Below are 17,182 nucleotides of genomic sequence, written 5' to 3' on the forward strand. Positions count from 1 at the left end.
TATTAGAATAAAAATACAGCAGAGATTCTGCTGTGTTATTTTCTTAATGAAGCTATGTTGATCGTCAGTTTTCAAAATAAGCAGTTGTCCTGAAATTTAGCAGTACTCTTTGAATGTTGCCATTGAAATGATCTGAGGTATAAAATTACTGCAAATTGTCCACCAGAGAGAGCTGTTGGAAAATTTTATTCCAACAGCTGTTGAAAACAATTGTTTTGTTACCTTATTATGAAAATTATAGGCACAGATGGATCAGGTACAATATTTCCCTGGCCAAAGAAAATTGTAGGCAGTAGTATCATTAAAGGGCAAATGGATATACCTAAGAACGCATTTCTGTTTATTTCTTTAATTTAATTGGCATACAAATATTTAAAAACAAAAACACACACACACACACACAAAAATTCCACACAAACTGCTTCTCCTTATGCTATCAGGAATGGGAGAAATGCTTAAGATTTCACAGAGTGTCTTTGGAGGCTCTGCAGGTCTCAGGGAGGAGGTGCAGTACTAATTCTGGTTCTCTTAGCTGAGAGAGGCTCTCTAGTGCCTGCATAGCAGAAATGAGACGAACAATGCACTGGCAGCCAGGATGGAACGTAGAAACCTGGTTTACTTCATTGCAAACAAATGGACAATATATACTGTACAATATATAATAAAAATACAGCTGATACAAGTGCCACTAATTAACAAAAAAACTAATGTTAAGACTTAAAAATGCTCATTTTTGTAATATATACACTGCAGTAATAAGCCACAATAAATACATCAAATTTCATATCATTCATAATAAATACTGAAAATATAAATACAGAAGAATACAGTTAATTTGAATAAATTATTACAACATAAGATCTAGGTTAAGTTCTGTTGAATATATTGTAGCTTATATTACCCTTTGGCATCTTTGATGTTACAACTTGTTTAAAAAAAGGAAATTAAGGAGAAGCATAGTTCATGAAGCTTAAAATTATTTCCATATACAGATTTTAAGATGAACTTTCCCTTTGCTTCTTTAAACAGTTTCAAAGCAGCAGTCCAATTAAATATCTTGCTTAATTGTTGAGACCTCCATAATTTTAGTATGCAAGATCATCTGTAATGGAAAATGTTAAGTATGTAACATAATTACTTTTCTCAGAAATTAGTGAAGTTAGAAGTAATGTACAAATTTTAAACTAATGGCTGCAATTACACCACAATTTTATTAGTCCCATTTGAATGGATTACCTGTCTGAAAGACCATCAACTTGAATGCTTTTGAGTTTATGCCATGGTGTACTATTTACCACTTGCCAACACAAATTTCAAAAGCAATTTTATATTCTTGTGGGGATATATATATGCGCATGTATATGGAGAGAGGTGAACCTCATAAAAGACAGGGTTGGGCTAGACAGTGTGAATGTTAATGCAGTCTGCTAAAAAAACCACTTTAAACGTATAAAAGGTAATGTGTTGCTTGTGTTTTTTTACAAAATTTCTATCTATTAGTTGTAGATTGAAACAAATCAAAATAACTAATTGCCATGTTTTATGTTAACAGGTATTAACCAGTACACTTGTATTAATAATTTTATTTGTAAAAGGTTATTACACCATAATGCAATTTAACTTAAAAGATCAACTTTACTAGGAAAATATTACAGGCTGAGGATCTTAGGAAGAGTTTTGTAATCTACAGATTTTGACTATTTTTGCACTGTTAAATGTCTAGCGCTTATTTTACATCAAACACTTTTTAAACATATTTCACAAACTACACTTCAGACATATTTCCATAGAAGTGCCTACAATCAGTCAATTAAAAGAAGTGCCCAGTTATTAAGCCTTGTTTACATGGGCATTTGAGACCTGAAGTTGTGGTATTTGTGTGAAATGGCTTGAAAAATCCCAGCATGCTTGCTTCTGGTTTTAAGAGAACCAGCTGCCAGTGCACATGATGATCTTTTCAAGAAGCTGAATCTGTATCTGAGACTCACAAATGGTTCTTCATAGTGATTCCCCCATTACCCTAGCAAGATTAACTTTCATCCACAGTCCAACCCCAAAATTTCATTCTTGAAAACGTATTTTAGAAATTTAAGATGAAGAAACCTAAAATAATTACCTGCCATAATGTACTAAGCCTCATTTGAAAATCCCAAGATAAAATGCTCATAAAACGACATTTTTTTCTTTGCTTTTAGCATCTCTTGTTAGGTGAGAAACTGGGTATATGAGAATACGTGCCTGGGAGCAGAGTTAACTAAAATGATATTGAACTTGGCTTGGAAATTGCCATGGGCAGAATGACATGGTAGCAATGCTTCCAGGGTGTTGCTTTTTTGGTTTTTTACCCCATGCATTTGGATAAGTCTTTTATTTAATAGCCACATGTATAACTCTGGTCTGGAAAAAAAGTTATTTCCTGTTTCCACTGAGTTCATGTTTGGTTACAATATATTAAATAACAGAAACAATATTATGATGTAACATGGGCAAGCTTGTAGTGAATGTCCATATACTCTTCCATCCTTGCTCTGAAGTGATCTTAATTTCCCTTTTTCCTTCTGGTTTTTTTTTTTGTTTTGTTTTGGATTTTTTTAGTATGCTTTATTTTTCCCTTTAGAAGAAAAATAACCCTCATCAATCTGCCTCTTGCCTTCATCTTTCTTTTCCTCTACATTGTCCTTTCTATCCTCTCTGCACTCACTCAAGTGTTCGAACACAAAGGATTATCTTGATCCTTGTATTAGAACAATGATGTGCATTTTTATCTTCCACCATTTTCCCTCTCACGAAAAGCTAATCCCATTTTCATGTTTTTTTGGAAAAGTGAACAGTTACAGAAGAACATATATGAAAGACAAACTTCTTTTGACTTGGTTATACTGGACATTCATTCATGAACTAGAAGTGTCATTGCTAAGATCCAAATTAAAATAATTGCATAAATAAAGGACAAAATCTGCCTTTTGACTTTTGTTTTTGTTCCACCCCCAGCCTTGGATGAAGGACTATGATCTCAACTAAGAAGGTGCAACACACAGCACCAGGAATATGGTTCTCCAGTCAGTGGGACCTTCTAAGTGGTGGGTGTCTGCCTAACCTTGAAGACAGCAGTAGGGCAATACATACTTTAACTCTTAGAATCACAGAATGGACTGGTTTGGAAGGGACCTTAAAGACCATCTAGTTCCAACCCCCCCTGCCCCTGCCACCCACTACATCATGTTGTTCAAAACCCCATCCAACCTGGCTTTTCAAGATCTCATTCTCAGAACAAAGGAAACAAGAGTTGCCCTTGTGCTTGATTTTAACGAAAAGTCTTACTGCACAACAGACCACCCAAACACCAACAGGAAAGAAGGAAGGAATTAAAAAGAGAATACTAAGGCTGCAAAACAGGTGTTTCATAAATTGGATGTTCACATAAAAGTAAAATTCTTGGTATCAGCCATTAGGGTAGCAGAAAAGTCCTCAAGGATGTTGTAACTTTCCTCCATAAGTGGAAGCAATACAATGGCACATTTATTAGCTATAAAAGTAAAAGCTGCCTTGGATTTAGGAGAGGGAAGAGACAGTGAAGAGGAAGAACTTGTGAAGAACTCAAGCATGTGTTCACTCAGACATCTTTGAAACTACATTGCACTTCATCACTTCACAATATTTGTACTTTGGATTTGACACTTCCTGGAGAAAATGGACAATAATTTGCACATGGACAATGATTAAAGAGAATAGCAAAATTAAGAATATTAAAAGAAAACTTGAAACACTGAAAAGGCAAATGCTGAGATTTCTCATACCAAGGAACACGTAAGTGAACTAGACTCTGTTTTGAAAATAACAGCTTTCTACCATTTTAAAAAAATAGTAATCAGATTTAGTATTTTAGAAATAAATTCTATAGCATATATTCTCTGACTTAATTCTAGATTTTCAAAGTATTTTACATCAACTGTCCTGCAACCATAATAAAGCAGATGACGATAGAATTACTCTTTAGTCTCAGTGGGAATGCTTAAGGATTTTCCCTATCATCCTCTTCTGTTCCTGACTGTTTCAGGAAATAAAACAACTGGCACAATGAACATTGGTTTATACAACTCATGAGCTGTAACAGTGGAGATCCTTATTTAGCAAATGGCTTTTAAAAGGATATCATGGGTCTGTCTTGCTTTATGTTTAGTAAGGACACCTGCTTTGCTACAGGAGCAGCCTAGACAAGGAGTTTCAACTGAGAGAATTCAGCTGGCAAAAGAAGACAACATGCAGAGGAGTAAGACTGCCTGTTGCTGCCAAGTATGGTGTTGCAGGAAAACTACAATCTTGCTGCTCAAATGTTAAGCACTAGACAGGTAAATGTTGTATATTCAACACAGCTTTTATTCTAACTTTTCACTGTGAAATTTACTTTTTAACTTCTGCTCATTAATCCAGTCCAAGGAAAGGAGAGCTCTTTTTAGCTGTGTTTCACATTAGTGAAAAATTTCTGGTCACTTCTGAGCTGGACTGGGCTTCATTTGGAAAGTGGCATAGTCTGCAGTACAGAAATTTTGTTAGGTTGCCAAAACACAAGAATAAAATGTTATTTTACCTGTTCTATAGAATTAAGTTTTATCACAGTATCTCCAAGTATATTACAAACCAGAGCACAGAGAACGCGATGACACAACCGGACAAAGGCAAAGCCAACAGAACCAAAGTCTCCTCTGTCTGAGCCCAGTATTCTCTATCCAGTATATCACATTTCTATCTGTCAGGAACACCTGAACTCATAAAAACCATTATACATGCTCTGTTTTGTATTCAAATATATGTATACCATCTTTAACAAAGCATCTATGTTTGTGAAGGTACTCCCTAGGAGGCGGGGAAAGCAACACGATCAGTTTGTTAGCACATTTACTGAAATAAAACACACAGATCAGGCTAGAAACTGGATCTGGAGTGGGATCAGTCAGCAATCTGGTGAGTACCAGCACCGCCAATACCACATGGGATTCTTGCAGCACTTGGACCAAAGGCAGGATCCCACTCTTAACAGAGCAGGGGAGCAGCTGAACCTTATCTACAGCAAGTGATAATTACTATGGAGTGGAACCAATGGCCTTAAAATAAATAAATGTCAACTCCAGTTATCATTCACTAGCAGGAACTTCTGTAAATGAAAAATTGTAAAGCTTTACAAATCTAGAGTTTTCTGATCTAAGTGGCATACAGCTCAACAAAGAATACTAGAAACTTCTACTGAATAGCTTTTAAGGATGTTTCAATGGACGTGAGTTATAGCTCTTAAGGAACAATTGTAATTGTCATTGTACCAACAAAGTTCTAATTTCATGTCTAACATCAATTAAAGCTCTATATATATTTAACAATGCACTTTTTCCAAGAGAGGTGAAGTTCACCTTATAGGCAAAAAGGCATCTGCTTTTAGGTGCTGTTCCAATGATGGTCTGTGTGAAAATTCTGGTTTATTTCAAGAGAGGGAAATGCTTTTGTTATGACTCATTTTTGTGAATGATGCAATATAATCAGAAATATATACCTGGCTTCTTAGTGTGTTTATCAGTAGCCAGATATCTTGGAAATAAAGCTGATACAGACTATCAGTAAAGTAGATATTTTCACAAATAATACACTGTATTGATACAGAAGCAAATACGGCTGGTTATCATTTAGTAACATAATGCTTTTATCACACAGAAACAGCCCAGAATGAAAGGACTGGTTATCAACATGACTATTAACCAGCTAGGATATGGGACACAGCATGTATTATTATATACTAGCCCAGAAAATAACACTAAAATATATTCCATCCCATGACTTAAGCTTGCTTTTCCTTAAATGAAGAGTATGTTTTTTTGTTCTAAACAAGTGATGGGCAACTTGACTCTCACCTGATTTCTACATCCTACTCTAGATTTCAGCTAAATTAACCTACCTGTTTTGGTCAGGGTTTCAACTGGGTTTTTTTCACTCTAGTAAATTTATACATATTAGAAAACACTTCGGTTTTGTTATTTGCCGGCATGGACTTGGCTGGGCAAGAGGTTTAGCCTGTATTGAAAAAAAGAAAGGTTGCTGGGTTTTTTCCTCAGTATGAGTTTATCTCTGTTAGAAGGTTTGTTGGTATTAGTAATAGCTACTAGGAACTCTCCATGAATTATAAACAGACTTGACTTTATAACTTGCTTCAAGAACTAAAGAAGGTTTGTTTACTTTGTATCCTGAGATCAAATCTTGATCACAAAACATCACATTGCATCAAAAGAAACGTATTATTAGCTACGTATCACCACCTACTCCATTAGGAATATTTTTCAACTTAAATCTTTATTCTGCACATTTCATTTTTTGACTTCCAGGAATGAGCTACTTCAAACATGGGAAAACAGTGTAACACAAATGCTTTATATAGTCCCTGCTCCCTCTACCTCTCTCTTACAAGGTATTGCTTGTTATCCTATGGTGCAGGCTTTAGAGAATTTGGCTGTATTCACCCCTGATGCCCCAATGGCATGGAACATATGCATCCAAATACTCAGAAGTTTTTACAGATGCTAATATTAAGGAGGACTGGGATCAGAAATCTGTGCCAGTGGAAATAGTAAATAACCATCACCTCGGTATTTAAACCTAGCTGAGATGTATTTTATAAAGTTAATCACTTACTGTGCTCGCTGATATTATTAAAGATATTTTTCATGTGAAAGCACAGGGGCCAAGAAAATAATTTCTTATTGCTCAGGAAGGGTGTGAATAACAAAGCAAAAGATTTCATTTAATTTTCCCCTGAGAGAAATACCCCAGTAAAGTGTGTGTGGTTCTTCAACACACTCTGAGGTTAAAGAGCTGCTACTGATCCTCATCTACTGTCCCAGCTCAAGCGGAAGAGATTTGTGCTTTTGGTGCTGGTGTTGAGGGAGAATGCCTAATTTAAGCCTGCTGTTAAAGCAAGACCCCTATATACACAGAGACTTGTTAAATTTGCCCATAGAATATCTTGAACAGAATAATTTATTCTTAAGTGCAGAACTTTAAAGGACTAGCACATTTCTCTTTAAAAATCAAGGGTATTTGCTGTATGGCATTGGAGAATACAGGCACTTACCTGGCTACTCAGCCTTCGAGAAAGAGACTAGAGTTGTCTGTGACTGCGAGGAACAGAGGCTATGGAATTGCTGAACCAGATAACCAACATGAGTGCGCTTTCCCAGGAGATGGAATACGTTGCAAGTTTGGAATCCAGTCCCTAAAGAACTAGACTTTTCAATGCAGTTCATATAAAACACGTAGGACTTCTTGTGGAAACAAGTAAATAAAAAACCTTTCCAGCTACTACATGGAGTAAAAATATTTTTGCTAATTTAGCATAAATATGAGAAATCACTTTGCCCAGATTTCATATAAAAACAATTACATTAGCTCTTTTTTTTAAAAGCATATTTTACATCAGCAGTTTTTCTACTGGAGTACTGTACATGATGTTTTAAAGAGCTTCTAACTAGAAGAGTCACTGTTACAGAGCTAAAATTTACACTGTGTTTACATGCACACTGTTAACCATCTAGATTTGACACAGATAAAAACTAAGATGCTGATCCTTATTTTGACAAACAAGACAGGCCTACATTTCAACTACTTGATGTATAATAAATGACATTTCAGTATTAGAAGAATAAAAATGCTGAAATAGATTTTGAAATCAAAATAAGGCAGTGCAGAATTACCAGTGCAGAGAAAAGCTGGTTCCTATGCCTCCTTTTCTAGACAAAAGCAACATTGTTTAATAAAGGTACTTTGATTCCCATTTCATTTGAAAACAAGTGGATCACAAGGTAATGAATATCCATATGATGCACATGTTCTTTTGCTTGCAGACTTTCACAGATACAAAATTTCTGAAGCTGTTTTTCCTTACTGAATGTATTGTTTCCTAGTAAGACCAAATGTACTAAATTTGCGATACAGTCAGAAGTCCACAAAAGCCAGTCTCGTATTTCATAAAAATTTAGGCAATCTAGACACTTCCACTTTTTTTTCCATGCTTTATTTAAACTTTGATCAATAAGGCTCTGCTTTTATAAATTGCATACTGACATGTTCATTAACTGGCTTGGGAAAAACGTACAGGTTTTGTTATGAATTTTAAGATCTTACATTGCCTCAGAGTCTGGAGCTATGGCATTTCTCCAAAGAGGTTCACAGTTCCCGCAGTTCATACAGTACTGCAAAGTGGCACTAAAGTGCGTAAGTATCTGAACGGTGGTTGGGCTGAAGGTGCTGTGCGAGCTTAAGCTACTGCTTTGCCATTATATACAAGATCATTTTTCTTTGGGGAGGGGGTACTAGTTCTGGAATGCCACTGATTTTAGTTTTAAATGGAGGATTGTCTACCTTTCTCTATTCTAGAAGATGTAAATGCCCCCTTTCTGACTCTTCTGTTTCTCAAGAACAGTGAAAGAGAAAATAGTACACTCTAAAAATGTGTTTCAAGATGATTTATCAGAAATGGTATTAAGAAAAAATAAGGAAGTATACAAGGTACTCCAGATGAAAAGTGGACATGCTCTTTGTAACTAGCTATGGATCTTCTGCTCAAATGAACATGCTGTTCATTTTTATCAAAACATGAATCTTAAACTACCATAAATAAAATACATACAGTACAGAACAATTAAAACCTTTTTTTTGTACAGTAGTTACTTTTACATTAAACTTACCATCTTTTCAGATATGTTGAAAATTAGGACTCTAAACATTATTATTTCAAAGTATCATTTTTAACAATCTTGCACAGGCCCGACAGTCAAAAACATGAAGCTTTGATTCAGATAGCTTGGCAGGTTTCACATACGTTCATAGGTAGGCTACTTTGAAATATGTTGGATGTGTTTTTTACTTACGTGTTTTATCAAAAAAGGGTTTGATTATTTTTATTTAAATCTTTACATGAACTGGTTTTGTGCAATACCACTGCCAGTGTAGCTTGAGAAAACAAAATGTGTCTGGAACATTGACTATAGTCCAAGTGTTGTCTACCTCTTAAAAAAGTAAGTTTCTAGGAAAATCCAGTGGGAGTGAATTTTAACACAGGAAGTCAGTCCTAGAATAATTTTAATATTAAACAGGTACCGTCTCTACCACTGGTGATTTGATGCACTCTTCGTGCAGTCTGCTCTTTTCTGGGAGGTTTAGTGAATTCTCAGCAGGGTGCTCTTGTACACGACTGTCACCATTCAAAGCTGAAACAAAGCCATCTTGAGAAGGACCTTTCAAGTATGAGTGAAATTCCACTGGCGGGTGACTGGGCCTATGCTCAGTGTATAAACTGTTACAGGGAGCACTGCCATCCCCTTCAGAAGATGAGCAGCAAACAATCACTGAGGGGTTTGCAGAAGGGTAATGAGGGCTGCTATAAGTTTCCTCTGATTGCCGTGTGTAGTCAACAAACTGTTCTGAAGTCATGTTGTAAGGCACCAGAGAAAGACTACCATTCTTGACAGCATCCCTTTCTGAGTAAGTCTCACCGATCTGGTTAGCAGTGCCAGCAACGTGGTTCTCTATTTGGTAATACAGAGTTGAAGAGTTAGTATAGTATGAGGCATTTTTAGAGTGGTTTTCATGCACAGCAGTTCCATCAGAGTAACAAAGGACAGAAGGAAGAGGCACCATATCAGCATGGGAGCTCATACTTTCTACAAAATCATCTGCTTTTTCTTCCTCCTCATCTTCCTCCTCATCTTCCTCTTCCTCTTCATCATCATCTGATTCACTAGGGGCTAAACTCTGTGTACTAGAATCTGTAACTCCACTACAAAAGCTACTCCCATCTTCCTCTTCCTCCTCTTCCCCTGGGCAGTCCAAGTCCTCGGCTGACTGGGAATGCATAACTGCAGCCGGGGGTTCGGTTTCAATCTCAAAATTTTCTGCAATTGAATATTCAACTGGATGGGGTCCTGGACTCATGGAACTACTGTGTGCACTTATCTCAGTGTGGCAGCCATTGAGTGCTGGAACTTGCTGCTCTCTATTTTTCTCCAATTCAAGTTTCATTATCGTGTGCAAAAAGTGAGTCCGTACACGGATAGGGTTAAATTCGATTCTACCTGCTGTATTGCTACACCCTTCTTTAGTGCAACCACATGGAAAAGACATACGATCCACCTTTTAAAAAAGAGAATACAGATTAACAATAGGAAGCAAAAGCCTGGTGACATGACACAACCTAGACAGCGTAGAGAAATACAATGGTGAAGTGGGATTCACCTTCAGAAATGCTTGTAAAATTAGTCAAAGCTAACAATCATTCAGGGAGTCAGCCCTGGAATTTAGCAGTACTGAGAGAACAGTAAGGGGTCTGGACATGCTCCACTATTGCAGAGTAGAGAAAAAATGATTCTGTTCCATAGGTGAAAGTATTACAGAGTGGAACAAAAAAATAGGCAGCTTTTCAATTTCTCGATCTGCTACAGCTTTACTTCCTTTTGTGCTCAAATCCAGGCAAAAGCATTACCAGAAAGCATCTTAAAATTTGGTAAAAATCACAGAAACTAGACACCTATTGAAACAAAATAAATGGTCTATAGAAACCTTTATAAAGTTACAAACGGGGACACCTGATCACAGAAAACAGGAACAAAAACTCAAGTGCATTTTAAAAGGTAATCCAGTCAATTCTAAATGCAATATTGTAAGCTCAGCAGACTGGGCACAGAGCTTCTATTAATACGCATCTTAAATTTTTGAAAATTTGACTGAATCCATGTGTTGGCAAGTTTGATTAGATAGCCTCAAGTCTGTGACTTTCATCTACACTGTAATACCTAAACATCAATTATGTGCAGGAGAACCACATAACACAATCCAGTACATCTTCCCCACATGTGGAGATGAGAACAGGAACAGCAAAGAGAATATTATTATTTAAAATAGCAGAGAAAGTTTAGCTTGGATTTATGAGATGATGAAAAATGCATTCAGGAAGAAAACTCAGCTGCACAACAGCAACTCAGCAGAACTAGCAGAAATATCTTTTAGGAAACATTCTGGGACACGTATAGCTGACGCTATTTAAATGTACAATATGAAATACCTCTTCAAGTCTGCAGAGGAAAAACTTCCCTGCTATATTAGCAGATACCTTTTTATTGCCTTCATGCAAATTTATCATGCACAGATTTTAAGTATCATGCATGTTACATACAGGACAGTACCGCAGAATGTCATTTATTGCTTCTTATGGAGTTTGGACTCTAATTCACATTTGGAGTGTCTGCTAATTGTCTCTAAAATAAAAGGTAATATCCCTTCTGAAATCTGCAGGCTACTTATTCTTCTGTTGTCTGCATCTGCCTATTTAGATAAAGGCCTAAAAGGAGTATGAGGAGCAGAACACTTGTGTAAGAACAAAAAACACCCTAAACCATGTATGTGCCTAAAATCATAATAAAGATATTTTAGGACATTATTCGTATTGATTGCCCACTATATACTCTTAAAACAGGACCTTAAAAAACTGGTTGGAGATCCACAAGTGTTATTGCCTAATACTTAATTTCCCATAGTTATAACTTCAACAACAGAAAGTACATACATGTGCATGGACACACACCCTTCCCCCTCCCCCAGATAATTAAATAATGACAATAATGTAGACATTTACCTGACATTTTATGCCTGCAAGACTGCAGGTGCAAGTTTCTGGGTCACAGAACACACGGCAGTCACAGCCACAATCCTCTCTGGACAGGCGGATGGCTCGCAGCTCGTGCTTTTCTTCCACGTCGATCTTCTTCACTCCAGAAGCTCGCAGCAATGCCCGCCGCTTTTTTGTAGGCAAGGGTTGGAGAAAGAAGTACTCATCTACTTCAGTGTTGTCTAGATCAATATCATCATCAGAAATGTCATCCAGAGTCAGTGTATTGGCTTCCTCAGATTCCACCGTACCATTCTTTGTCATCTGTTGCACAGAACATTAACAAAGTCCTTAAACTACGCTCACACATATGACATGTCACAGATGCCAGTATGTGAAATGCATTACCAGTGTTCAAAGCTGTATGTAAAAATGCTGCATGACTGCCAGGAAGTTCCAGAAGATGATCACACATAAGGTGACCAGGCATTAGCAAAACATTCCTAACACAGCACACTTCCGTACCATACTCCTGTAACTCATCCCGTATAGAAAGGGGTAAATATAGTCAAGGAGAAAAGAAAAAAAAATTACTGCTCTGAAGGAAGGTAGAGCTCACTGGTTATATCTGCCAGAAAACACAACTACAGGGTCTAGAAAAATTCTTCTACAGAGGAAATTGCTTGAGAATCAAAAGAAACTATTAAAACAAAGTTCAGAGAGACAATGACATTCACTACAAAAAGTATCTTTTTTCAATCTCAATTTACTCAGATTGAGCAACATTCTCCATAGCAAATGTGAAGCAACTCAAGTTATATGATTTATTCTGTCGTATAATAGATCTTTTATTATTGTTCTATGAAATAATTTTGCTTAAAATGGGAAAATAAACAAAAAAATTCACGATTTTCACCCTGCTCTGTGTAATGTTCTCAGCTGATGAGGTTGCTGATTTACAAGCACAGACAAGCACATGGTCTCATACATTCATGCAAGAAAACATGGTGCAACTATGTGATCTTTATATATTGGTGAAGTCTCAAGTCCCATTTGCATTACCAGTTTTGCCACCAGCAGCCACTGAAATTCTTGGTTTTGCCTTACTTACTTGCAGAAAATTTCACCTTGGCTTGTTATCCCAAATAAATTTTCAGGCACCAGTTTTAAATACTGACAATACCAGATAAAATACTGAAGCCATAATTACAATAACCTGTTTCTTGTGCATTTCAACATTCAAACATTTAACAATTATCACTGCAAAAGTAAGTTCCCATTTTTGTGCTACTGTGTCATCTCCATCTAGCTATGTTTCTGATGTGTATGAAAGCAGCCTTGAATCTTAACCATTCCACTATTTCTGCTTTTCTTATATTCCCAACTATTTCATTTTACCATTTATATTATTTATATTATATAGTCCATCCTTTCCACAGTCTTTTGGATTGTAACTGTCATTTATGGCATTACTGAATTACTTGACAGTGAACTCCTACTGACTGCACACTCTTTCTGGCAATCACAGTTTTGTGCTTAGAACAACTGTGCAAGAAAACATGCGTTTTCACAGGAAAAAAACCCCAACAAACAACTAATTATTCCTGACTTGTTAGGCTAAAAGCAATAAATTCTTCCCTTTGAAGGAGAAGAGTCTTGGGGTAATGACTGGTAGTCCTTACACACAGTTTATGTGTACACATTACACTGCACCAAGAAAACTCCTGAGATCAGCAATAGTTCCTTCTTAGCAATTCAGCACCACGTTTAGTTCACGCAGAGGTGTTCTGTCACTTCCACAACCCCACTGTATAAGCATTACTGTTTCTCTTTTTAATGTATTCTCAAACTTTCTTCCTAACTGCAGCCTTTGGAGTTTAGTGCCTTCATTGTATTTAATGTTTCAGTTTATCATGTCTGTTATCCCTATAACATTCAAATCCCAATCAATGTGCACATCCTTCTAGCTCTTTCTTCATCTTAAATACAGGCATTTTCAAAATGTCCTCTCAAACTTCCTTCAGGTTGTTTTCTTACTCCATTTTCTCTTATACATTTCACATTACACTGGCTGGTAAAAGAGGGGGCAATAGCTCCCTAATCAGTTCTGCCAGGCCCTGGGACAATGGGGAGATTATTTACACCAGGTATTTCAATGTATTAGTTCAGTAAGGTAGGAAAAGCAGCATTAGAAGTCATCCTTTTTCCTGTACATTCTACAGAGAGAGTGAAGTAAATCCACACAGGGATTTAATGCATCTTGAATTAGCTGCCTGTAGCTAACACCCCATTGTACACACAAATCAGCCTGAATATTTCAACCCAAAATGGCACCCTTGGTTACATCTTTTCATTTACATTAGCAAGGTAAAACTAAGTACAATGTATTTATGTTTCTTTGATTTCTTTGTTTGTTTAATATATAATAGGGGAATGACCTACCTAAGAAATCTGATTTCTTTAGTTTTATATACACAAGGCTCAAACCACTCCTTAAGCAGATCACTGTTATTTAATCTAAGTTTGAAACTGTGGAGAGAGAAAAATTCTGATCCCTGCTTCTTTAGTTATTTTACTATTTTATTCAATTACTGTTTAATAAAAATCAACTTTTAGGACTCTTACCCATGACGTGAATGCTGTAACTGGGCAGCAGACAAAAGCACCTACAGCACCATACCAATCCTGTCATGTATTTCTCCTCCTCCTCCAAATCTTAACTGCTTTGCTCCACAGCAGCAGAGCATTAAGGACTGGACTCCACTCATGTGCTGAACACACATGCCTCCAGCAGGCCGGAACATCAAATGCATGGCATCAGCCAGCAGTTTGCCATTTCAAAGCACTTAGCTCCTGACTCCTTTGCAGGATGATTTCCTTGTTATCTCCTCTAATTTTTTTTTCTCCATTTTGCCACACAAAGAATAAATGAATTAATGAAAGATTCTAACATTTCTTTAAAAAGTAACTGGGTAACTACAGAGGGAGGAAGATTATCAAGAACTATCAAATACATTTTCCAGAACTTCAGGGGAACATAAGCTCTCTTGGTCATCATAATACTGCTCATCTGAATTAAACTTAATATGTAGACTGGTAAATCTCCTCATGAATCTAAAGGTTAGTGTCATAACCACAGAACAAGGGCAAATGAATATGTGAAGCCTTTGGGGGAAATTCAGTCCAACTCAGTAAAAGATGAAAAATGTAGGATGGACACCTCTGCCTTGCCCTAGTTGGAAGTTATTCCTTATAACTTCCAACAAAGGGAACCAACTGTGTTCACAGACCTGGGAGCCTTAACATCACTCATCTCATGCTAATAATTTTAATAAATTTCAATTTTAGGAGACATTATGAATAAGCAGTAAGGACTCTTCCAGGTAATTTTTTGTGCTTACTCATGTTTTCTCAAATGATTACCTTGTACCTTTCATTTGATAAGATGGCTTTTACATCCAGAATTTTCACACTCTGCTGCTAACAAGTGTTTATGCCCTTGTCAGCAGTGTTTACACCAAAGTTCTGGTACTAAATGGCCAAAGTGACTTGGAGATGATTTCACAGTCTTTATCTGCTTTTAATTAGAGGTGTTTCTTATTTGGCTCTTCACTTTTAACTAAAACAATAAACAGTAGCTAACATTATGGAAACTCAATTTCAATATATTGCTGTATTTCTATCTTTTTTAAACGAATTCTACAGGAGAGAACACTTTCTACCCACCAATTTGTATATTTTAATGCAATGCAAAAAAATAATAAAAAAAAACCAACAGGGAAACTGAAAAAAAAGTTACTTTCTATTTGCATAATGGTTTTCAAATAGAAAAACCTCTGACTTAACTTTGCTCAACTTCATTTTCTCATCTTCACTTTTCTGTGATGTATCTTTTTATACAAATCCTGATTAGCACATTTTCATTAAATGAGTAATAATTTTGCTGACATAATTGCTGACACTGTCACCTTAGAATGCCACATTTCCCTTTTTATTCATTTAGAAACTATGTGAATGACCAAGCAGCTCTTCCATTTCTAGAAGGGAGAATCAGCAAGGCCCTGTTTTCTAAAGCAAACAAAACATGCTCAGTGCTTTACAGTGACTCTCCACTAATTCAGCAGGTCCTGGATTTTCTTTTTATGCTTGAAATTTTTTATTTTTTTAAATGCCAGCACATAATCAGGGATGCAACTAAACTGAGATTAATGGACTAGTTAAAAAAGGAAGTTTTCTGTTGCCTACGTTTTTATACGTACTCCAGATGAAGAGGAATATTTTGCTCTAGTAACAGATTTAACAACCATAAGATGCAAATAAGGATTGCAAATAAGGCTCTCCTTATTCACTGAAGAGTTATGAAGAGATTTTTCAGCAACTTAATAATCGTAATAATCATCCACTCAAACAAATATCTGGGAAGATGGAAGAACATGTATTTGGAAAATGAGCAGAGAGTATGGTCTGTGTCCCCAAAACAGACTGGGCTGAAGTGAAATGAGTTAATGAAGAAAGGAGATCCATCCCAGTCAAGAGGAGGGTTAGTTAGAAAAGGATGAAGAACCAAGCTCTAGTCCATATGGACGAGGGCTAAAAGGCCTCATCCAATCTTTCAAGGTACATAAGATCTGTGATTTTTCTTGATTTACTTTCTAGGTAGGAAAAGAAAAGTGAAATATTTGTGTGTTTGACTATTCTTTACCCACTCCACTGGGGATTCCTCTCTTTGAGCTGATTCCTGGAAGTCAGCCAAGGGATCTACAGTTAGTCATCAGCTACACTGACACAGCACAATTCACACTTGATGCTCTGAAAATCCTGTGATGTGAGATGTTACAGGTATCACTCTATCAAGTGGAAAGTCCCTAACACTCTAGAAGCCTTTGGTTTCCAACCTGCCCAAATATCAGTCTTTGATTTGCCTTTGTCCTGACTGGTTTTATGTTTGTTCTACGACAGTTCAAATTTTTTAACCTTATGATTTTATTTAAGAACCTATTTAGCTATGAAAGAAAAAAACAAAAACAAAACCAGACTGAAAAAGGTAATTACAAATGTGAAGATCATGCAAACTTCCTCAGGCCTTCGGACACAAGAACTCATGAACTCATAGTTCATTCTGTGAGAAAAATGCTTAAAGGCATTTCTTGAACTTGGAGGGTGCCACTTTGCTCCTCAGTAGGAACAGTAGAAACAGAGATGTAGTATCACAGAAGAAAGGGATGTGCAGCAGAAGCTCAGCTACACTTCTAAATATTGTTTTAATTACAGCATTCATCTGAAAAAGAGTCAAAAATATATGCAACACAATCCATGACACAAAAACCAGAAGTTCTGCCAGCAGTTTTAAAGCAGCAGAAGGAACACAGTCCCTTTCCCCTTCTCCTCTACTCAAATACAGAGTTTCTTTCCTCTCCTACATTGTCATTAAAAGGACAGCTTCATTGGAAAGCTGGCCCCAGGAGGGCCAGTGGTATCCTGGGGTGGATCAGGAGGTGTGGCCAGCAGGTCAAGAGAGGTGTTCCTGCCCCTCTGCTTGGCCAC

General features: G+C 36.7%; 1 protein-coding gene across 10 annotated transcripts in view; it reads right to left on the reverse strand.

Moving 5' to 3' along the window:
- Nucleotides 1-591: 591 nt before the first annotated feature.
- Nucleotides 592-17,182, reverse strand: part of CSRNP3 (cysteine and serine rich nuclear protein 3) — a 106,971-nt gene continuing 90,380 nt past the window's right edge. For 7 of the 10 annotated variants that reach the window (XM_032115418.1, XM_032115419.1, XM_032115417.1 and 4 more), the window contains 2 exons: nucleotides 11,666-11,962; nucleotides 597-10,167 (listed from right to left, as the gene is read on the reverse strand). In XM_032115418.1, coding sequence (XP_031971309.1) covers nucleotides 9,124-10,167; nucleotides 11,666-11,962 — 1,341 coding nt within the window. In that variant the 3' untranslated portion in view covers nucleotides 597-9,123. Of the gene's footprint in view, nucleotides 10,168-11,665; nucleotides 11,963-17,182 lie in introns of all 10 variants that reach the window. The other 3 variants (XR_004241448.1, XR_004241447.1, XR_004241446.1) reach the window with 3 other exon arrangements.

Source organism: Corvus moneduloides, chromosome 7 (genome assembly GCF_009650955.1).
Source record: "Corvus moneduloides isolate bCorMon1 chromosome 7, bCorMon1.pri, whole genome shotgun sequence".
Lineage (NCBI taxonomy): Eukaryota > Metazoa > Chordata > Aves > Passeriformes > Corvidae > Corvus > Corvus moneduloides.